The 9079-nt window shown below is 47.1% G+C and overlaps 1 protein-coding gene across 1 annotated transcript in view; it reads left to right on the top strand.

The window, feature by feature from the left end:
* Positions 1-9079, top strand: part of SCN4A (sodium voltage-gated channel alpha subunit 4) — a 132045-nt gene that overhangs the window by 55756 nt on the left and 67210 nt on the right. The window contains exon 12 of the mRNA XM_019523576.1: positions 2145-2383. Coding sequence (XP_019379121.1) covers positions 2145-2383 — 239 coding nt within the window. The remainder of the gene's footprint in view (positions 1-2144; positions 2384-9079) is intronic.

Here is a 9079-nt window from a genome sequence, read left to right as displayed (position 1 = left end):
GGCTGGGGGAGCTGGTGGGGGTCAGGGGGCTGGGAGGGTCCCCATGGTCCCCTCCCCCGCCCCTAGTACTTACCAGCTTGGAGTGGCTGCAGCTCCCTGCTGGAGCCACCAGAGACTGCCCAACTCATCAAAGTTCTCTGAATCTTTGGCAAAGATTCGCAGAGCTTTGAATCGATTCAGACCTTTAAATTGGTCCCCTGATTCAATTCAGATTTGGAGATTCGGCCACCAAATCGGGCCAAATCTCCTCCAAATCAAATCACCACCCGAAGCTTTGCACAGCCCTAATAAACATCACATAATTGGAACACGAATGGCAGAGACCTGCAGGGTTGTTAAGTCCAGTCAGACCAAGGAGAAATATCTATGAAGAATACGACTCAGGGCTAACTCCCGCTCTATAGTCTATGTGTTAGCAATCAATTTATAGTAAGTTTTATCACCCTTCCCTTTCCTTGGTAGGTTGTTTGTCTTAGAGTGTGGATGTAGCCCACTGTTCACTGTGTGAGCTGTATCTGCCTTTAGTGTATGGACCTCAGCAACTTTGAGTCTTCTGCAGCTGCAACCTAGAGGAGTTGCCTTGTTAGCTTTAGACATTATGGGCACATGCTCTTGAAAGGAACCCAGAGGTTTTACACTAAGTTGATAAGCCCCAAGCAGTGTTTTTGTCCCACATTCCTTGGGGTAAAGGTGGTGTATTTGTATGAGGACAGCATAGCAGTGAACAGAATGACATGCTGGATAATTACATTAATACCTTAAAATATGAAATTCACCAAATAATTCCTTGCCACCTGGGCCCATATGTGTCATTCTTCTTTTCTCAGGTAAAATGTACCATTAAATCAGCAATAGTTTATACTGTGGCTTCAGCCTGAGAATTTCCTTTCCTACACAGCATGCAGTGCTAGGAGTGATTTCTCTGAATCTGCACCTCTGGAACAAAGCCCTGCTATATTCATGCACTGATTTAGTCCTATAGCTGAAATGCATATTTCCAGTTCTAGGCACTTATCCAGTCCCATCTCTAGATGCACATACAAAAGCTTCAACCTGGTCCAACACAGAAACCATCAGCTCAGACATCCCAGCTGATCTCAACTACGGTAGAGGAGAGTCTACCTTCAAGACAGCCAAGTTCAAAAAAGAAGGAAAGCGCTGGTAGATCAGACGTAGTCAGTCAGTCATCTTGCCCTTTAAAGGTTCCCACTTGGTACCATGAGTCAGCTTTACTCAACTTTGGTTTTGTTTCATTCAAGACTCAATTATTCAATAGTCCTTGGGTCTGGGATATTCAAAGCAACCAAAGGTGTTACGGCAGTGATTCTCAACCAAGGTCCCATGAGACCCTTTTAAGGGCACCCTGGGGTACAAACAGCTACATATGCTTGCCAAGATAAACCCAGAGATGTTACAGTGTTAAAAACATTCTGGCCTTTTGGATCTTTCTGAGCTCTTTACAATAGAAAAATTGCTTTATTATTCTTCTTTGGTCAAAAACAAGTGAAAGCTGAGAGCTGGACTTTCCAATGGGTGCCTTGAGTCTAATAAGGAGTGCCCTGAGCTTAATGAAACACCTTGAGTCTAAAAGGTTGAGAACCCCTGTTAGATACTCAAATCCCACTTGATTTCAATGAGATTTGAGCATCTAAATCCCAAGGTTTTATTTGAAAATCCCAGTCAGAATCAGCAAGATTTACTTTTAACCTCCGCCTAGCCAAGCCAGTTTTGCACGCTTTTCTTAATGGAGATGATTTGCTGTTCAGAGGCAGAAAATGTTGGGAAATGCCTGGAGGGAGTGCTCAAGAGTAAGTCTAATGGGTGCATTCTCAAAAATAAAGGCAGCACCTGTCTTGCAAATGTCTATGCTCCGCTAGCCTTGTATCAACCTCCCACAACGCCTACCACATTTTTATTTAGGAAATGGTCCTAAGTACAAGCTAATGAATCACTTTTCACCTTGTTGCCGTTTGCAGCCACAGCTAACACATCTGCCCACGCAAAGTGCCAGTCTGAAGGTGTAGGACCATGCACTATGCTTGTGCCGGGGCTAGGGTAGAACAAGACTTCTCTGCAAGTCCCTGTTGCTGTTTACATGTGGTTGGCATTGGGAATGACACAGAGGCTTTGTGTCTTGTTTGCAGAGTTAGAGGAAGCTCGCAGGACGTGCCCACCCTGGTGGTATAAATTTGCCAAAATTTTCCTTGTCTGGGACTGCTGTCTTCCGTGGCTGAAACTGAAGGCGTTTGTTAAGCTGATAGTGCTGGACCCTTTTGTCGACCTGGGGATCACCATCTGCATAGTGCTCAACACACTGTTCATGGCCATGGAACACTATCCGATGACTGAAGAGTTTGAGAATGTGCTGACTGTGGGGAACCTGGTAGGAAATGTCATGGCTTCTTCTTATATTTTTCCCCCATTTACAGCAATAATAGGAAAGGGCAGCTCCAGAAGGCAGTTCTATTACAGATTCCAAGGAAATGCTTTTATGAACAGTGACCACAGGCACTTGGAAACCTCTCTTCTGTACTGCTAAGTAGGTGTTGGGTCTGATCACAGTGTAACTGCAAAGTGCACATACTCCACAGGCACTGAACAAATAAAGAAAAGCAACCAGCAAAGGCAGAAGTGAGCGAGGGAACCAGTGGTTTCTCCTGATGGAGCTTCCCTGGAGAAGCCCTACGATTCCTTGCTGTTACTAATGTGTGATGGCGTGGAGGCCCTTTCAGAGCAGTTGCACAGGTCACAACCCCAGAATGGTTCTTAGCACCAGTGAAGGGATCTGCAGAGAGTTTAGTCAGAGACTGTAAATTATAGGCCCTCTTGAGTGAAAAACAAAATCGATGGGAATGGGCTTTCCCACCAAAACACAGCCCTGAGTAATGGTCCTACCAGCTTCCTTTTAGCCTTGGTTAATCAATCTACATCAGACCTCATGTCCCCACTCAATATGTTGTTGGAAATTTGGGTGACAGATCAAGTACAAGGTCACTGAACTTAAAGGTGGGCAGGTAGTTCAGCTTAAGAAAATATCATATCTTATTCCCCAGCTCCGACCTCCTTCCTGGCAAACCTAGTGCCTTGACCTGGACCATTCCTGGTCCCATGCTAAAGAGGTACCACCATGGCCTGATGATACTGAAAGACAATCTCATTCATTTTGCTTTTTGAAAAGAGTCTTTTTTCATCTTCTTGGCTCTGTGGGGCCATCCAAGCTTCTCTTGTGCCCAGACCCAGGATAGGGTTGGTGTCACTAGGGACTCCAGGTATCCTTTGAGTTTTGCTGGGTTGGGAGACAGGGGATCAATTTCAACATTCCTTTAGCCTTTGAGACATATCATACAATCAGCAGCCAGCCCTGGAGTTTCAGTTGGGCGTACAGGAGCACAGCTTCCCAACCCCTATCAAATACAATGGGATTTGGATGTTTATTTCCCCATGAGTGCTTTCAGAATTCACTCCCCTTCCCTTTCTCCCCTCCCTTCTGCCCCCCAGCCTGTTTCTGACTTGGTGCCATCCACCAATATTTCACCAACTTCTTGAGATGGCAACGAAGGCAAGTCATTTCCAAAGTGGCTACCCTTCTGTAGCCTACTGGTGAGTGCATGCAACAAATCTGTCCTGCAACGTACCTGCAGAGGAGATCAGCCTCTGATATAGGGCCCAGAAACCTGATTTAATATATCTAGAGATAAAAATCCAGGAATCCTAATGACCCCTATTTTCTGTAGATCAGATACAGAAGGGGACATGTAACACACATTCAACAGTGGGCTACCTGAGACCTGATGGGCAGGATCATCAGGATAGCTAAGTATCTCAGCCCTACCTGAACACCCTGAACTCTGCAGGTGCTCAGGTCTTCAGAAATTCAGATTCTAGGCACTTGGCTTGGATACCTCAAGGAACACTTTACCCAGCTGCAAAGCTGAGTTCCTAGGTCTCCAAGTAGTCATGTAGCACTGCTTCCAGATCAAATAGTCCTCAGGAAAGAAATCAATCCAAAATTGAAACTTTCAGACCAGCGAGGAAGAGGCAAAGATAACATCAAAATGTGACTTCAAGGATTGACCCTCCTCCCCTTGTGACCTGCCAGGTCCCAGCAACAGGAAATGGGAGCACCAGAGGTGGGGATAGCGTAGAAGGAGACAGCAAGAGGCTGGCATGGTGGAGGAGAAGGGTACAGCAGAAAGAAATACAGGGCTGACCTGTGCTAGCTAAGATGGCAGACCTCACTGAAGAAGGGAAGAGGCAGCCATGAGCCTGAGGAAATGTAAAGCTCACATGAGTTGCCTTGCCAGGGTCCTCTGCCAAAAGAAGCATCCCCTGGCTTAGAGAAGATAGCTGAAGCCTCTTCCAAAATAGGAATGAGAGAAGCCAGCAAGTGTGACTCAGTCCACAGAAGTCTGCGTATGATGCAGCCCTTCCCCTGCTGCTCTGACCATGGCTGGTAGCAAAACCAGGTGGCGTAAAGCATTCTTTGGTGCTGAGGTGACTATGCACCACTCCTGTGACTCCTTAACAGAACTGCTAAGAGTCTGGGGAGAAGCTGAAGGGGAGCTGGGGCTGTCTCTTTTCTGTTCCACCGTACACTTTCAGACCTTGCACATGCCTCCACAGAACCCCCCGTACTCATCAAAGTCCTCTTGCTCCCTGGTTCTCACTCCATGATGAGTGTCTTTCCTCAAATTCCCATTGTATGACAGGTGGAATCCATCTTCCCCTGCTTTCCCTCAGTTGCTTGCCTGGATCCAGCCCTTTCTAGCATCTCTGTGCATAGTTACTGAAGTGACCTACACTAGGAGCCCAAGCCTTGGGTTCAGGAGAATGATACTGCATACATACCTGCTTTAGATTTGATTTCATACAGGAAATACAACAGGATTAATAGGCTACCATGTTTAGCACAGTTGATCTGCAAAATCAGCTCTAACTTTTCCTTTGGTCAACTTGGGATCTTCAAACTGATTTTTTTATCCAGAAATGCAGCGTCTGGGGGAGACAGCTTGGTGTGTGGAGCTAAGGGGTTTTCTGGGAAAGCAGGCGTGCTCCCCTGTGCAATAAGCAACAATCTTGCTGCTCACAAACCCTCTCCCGGCTTACGGGCATGTCTTTGTGGACGTCTGTACAGTACAAACCGAGTGTTTTGAAAAATTCTCCCAAAAATAAGGCCTCAGCATGTGTGTATACCATCTAGCAGCAGCATCTGTGGCAGAGCAGGGTGTATATCTTCTCCCTGTAGGGAGATGAGTAGCAATGAATGGGCAACAGGAGGAGGCTGTAAATTATTACAGCCAGCCAAGGGGCAAACTGGGACATGAATGTGGAGCAGCTTGTGCCCTTGATGCAGGCAGGAGCAGAGATGAGGAGTGGCTTTAGGTTGAAATGCTGACCTAGGGTTCAGCTGCTCTGGGTTTGGCTCTCTGGTCTGGTGTGCGACCTTAGTTAGGTCACAAGCTGACATATTTCCAAAGAGCTCAGCAGCTGTTATGAAAATCTGACCCTTGGTCCCTCCTTGCCCAAGTCTTCTTGATGTACAAAGAGGACAAATGTCTGTTTTCAGGCCTTATTAGAGCTTCTGGGTAGGATTCGTTGTGGGTTTCTTCATTGCCTGGCCTGGCATAGCAGAGGCCCTATTCACGGCTGGGGCTTCCAGGTGCCACTGTCACACAAGTAATGAGAAGAGAGCTGCATTCTGGAGAAGAAAAAATGTAGGCAAAAAAACCCTGGCCATCCAAGGCATGCTGGGCTAAAGAGGCAAGGCAGGATAGCCAAGCTGTCTGCACTTGTACTTCCCTCTGCTTTTCCTCTGCTGAACCTTGCAACTTCCCTTGTTGTGGGGCAGTACTCCTTAGCTCTGCTACTCTCGGCTCAGAGGGCATTTGAAGGAAAGGTTTGTTCACTGGATTTTTCTTTACTGTATCAGGTGAGAGGAGGGTTTTTCTCCTCAGTCTCAGCTGTAAGAAAAGCAGTGCAGTGATGTACACTGACTGTGATGCCCTGGCATATTAAATGTCATAAAAAATAGCACCCTACACTGGGGGGGGGGTCAGGTCACTCTTTTGCAATGGAATGTGATGTGGAAAGGGGCACAGAGGAGGGTCCCTGTGCACAGTGTAAACACAGGGTTTTAAGGCCTTTGTATAGGATGGGGTAAGCCTGCAGGCATCAGGGTAGCTCTTTGGAGAAGCACAAGGCCCTCTCTGAATGGCCAGGTGTGCAATAGAACTGCAGATTGCCCCTCGTGCTTCCCCTGCTTTGGCCAGGGCCAGAAGTATAGGGATTCACGTGGGCGCATGTGGCAAGGTGGAGGTGACGACTATCCATTGACACTGTGTTCGCAGTTGCAAATACATGGCTGCCAGCAGCAATTGCTTTTCTTTTCTTTTTTTTTTTGTTTTTGTCCCCTTTCCCCCAAGTTATCACCCAGGGTGGTTACCCCTATCACTCCCTCCTAGTTACACCACTAGCCAGGACCACTGGTTGGAACAGAGCACAGAATAAAAAGGTGGTGCTGCTCCTTCCCTCCATTCCTTTGGGCAATAAATACCCCTGTTTGTCCAGCCCCTGAGCTCTCCAAAAGGCAGCTTCACATGGAAGCTTACTTTTATGGTTCTCTATGGATTTCCTTATGAAGGAGGTGCAGAATACAGTGTGTCTCACTCATGCTCCCATTGTTGAGCCTTGGGTAGGTGCACACTATCCCCAAGCAGTTAGCAGGAGCAGGTCTTATAGCATCTGCACTTACACTGATAATTCCAAAGAGGCCATGTGCCTTCCCCCAGCAGCATGACTCTTACTTCCTTCTCTGATTCATGGAGGGGAGGCTCATGGGTATTCTTACACCCTAGAGCAGTGATTGTCAGTCAGGGTATCACAGCACCCTGGGTTGCTTTGAGATCCTTTCAAGGGTGCCCTGGGGTGCCAACCAATGTTAGCACTGTTAGGTTTACAAACATGATGCACAAGATAAGCCCAGAGATTTCAAATAGAAATCTACAGTTTGGATCATTCTGAGTTCTTTGCAATAGAAAACCTGCTCTATTATTTTTCTGTAGGCAAAAAGGAGTGAAAACTAAGTGCTGGCATTTTTCAAGGGCTACCTTGAGTCTATCCAGGGGTGTCTTGCGTCTGCAAAAGTTGAGAACCACTGCCCTAGGGAAATCTGCTCTGATACCAGCTGGGTGAGAGGAAAAGCATGTCATGGGATCCAACATTTCCCCACTTTGTCCTCTCCCTTCTTGGCCCTTCTTTTCCCGCTTCAGATTTCATGGAGCTTGAATGCAGGATGTACCATGAGGCTCTGGAGGGGCGAGGAGGGGGAGGCATCAGGCTATGGAGCCAGCTTTCCATGCCCCACCTGGCTTCTTCCAGGTTTGATTGATGTGTTGTTCATGAGTTCATACAGTGAGAGTCTAGACTCTGGGTATAAATGGGACCTTGGGCATCAGGATTTGGAGCCAAAGATGTAGAATAAAATCTCACATATTTCCCTAAGCTCTTGGGACAAGACAGAGGAGCTTTCCCAGCACTAGCTGAAAAACAGGTACAGAGCACAAGCAGAAATTATACCTGAATGACTACCCCTTCACAGATGGGTCAGCCGTTTTGGACTCACAAAATGTTTCACCCCACAGTCTAGCCACATGCACCAAGAAACACGGAAAACTCAGCTCCTAAATGGACACAACAAGAAGTAGCCAGAATTTGGCCTGTTGAGATGCTGTGCCTCAGATACTGCGTTGATGTTTGACACTTGGGGTCTGCACTTTTGAAAATCTGTCTTATGGTGAATGTACTGTTTAGAGACATCTGAGTGCCAAACTCCACCAGAGCATGGGAAAGCACATTTGTCTCAGTCTGAGTAGCCAACTGACTGGGTTTCCTACCACCCCTTCCTAGCAAATTTGCTTAGTACATAGACGGATGGTTTGAATAACTGCATAGAAAACTTTGTGGGGAAGGGAAGCAAAACAAGGCTCAAACAGAACGATTGATTTCTAGGGCTGTATGATGCTTCAGTCCCTGATTCAATTCAGTGGAGATTCGGCCCAATTCAATTTTCCAAATCTCCAAATCTGAATCAAATCAGAGGACCCTTGAATCTCTTCAAATTTGACTTGGAGGGTTCCAATTCAATTCGGAGAGATTTGGAAAGATTCGGCAATTCGGATATAGACACAGCTTTAAATGTTTTTTCTACATACCTCTAGGTAGCAGGCAGCTCATGAATGCTGCGATGCTGGGGCGCATGGAGTGTCCCACAGGAGCATGGGGAGCTCCCCAGTGTGCTCAGCAGCAGACCTGGAAGTGAACCAGAAGCATTTCCAGTCCACTTCTGGGTTTGCCAGTGAGTGTGCTGGGAGGCCCCCAGGGTCCCCTAGAGCTCGGCAACTGGTGCCTCCTGGGTCTGGGGTGGAACCTGGGGTCCCCCCACAGCCAACTGCCAAGCCAGGAGGAACAGGGGGGTCCCCCTGCACGCTCCCTGGGGGACCCATAAGTGGGCCGGAAGTACTTCCGGTCCACTTCCAGGTTCACTGCAGAGCACGTGGAGGGGCCTCCCCACACTCCTGTGGGACGCTCCATGCACCCCAACATCACAGCATTCACAAGCCACGCTAGTTCCTCGAGTTATATAGAAAAAACATTTAAGGCTGTGTCTATATCCGAATTGCCCATTCTCTGAATTGGCATCAAATCTTCAGTTTCAGATTTGGCCAAATTGAATCAGGGACAGTGATCCGAACCAACGAATTGAATCACTGTCCCTGATTCGGGCCAAATCTGAATGAAATAGGGCCCGCTTTGCACACCGCATATACGATTTGATCTACTCCTGTGCAGCAAGTGTTCTGATCTGATTCTGGCCTCCTGTACACTTTGGGATTGAGCTAGAAGATATGGTTATAATTAGCCTGGATTCTGAATTACAAGGAATTAATGATAAGATAAAGTTCAGGAGGAGCCACAAACCAGGGGAAAATAAAGCCAGAAGAATACAGGAGCTTACGACACAATTGGTTCCTGAAAACCAGGTCTTAAGTTGAAACATTGTAACTTGGAACCAATTTTCTCA

The sequence above is a fragment of the Gavialis gangeticus genome, unplaced genomic scaffold (assembly GCF_001723915.1).
Source record: "Gavialis gangeticus isolate Ggan-Ray unplaced genomic scaffold, GavGan_comp1, whole genome shotgun sequence".
NCBI classification, from domain to species: Eukaryota; Metazoa; Chordata; order Crocodylia; family Gavialidae; genus Gavialis; species Gavialis gangeticus.
The sequence above is the reverse complement of the archived record's forward strand: the minus strand, read 5'-3'. Positions and strand labels throughout refer to the sequence as shown.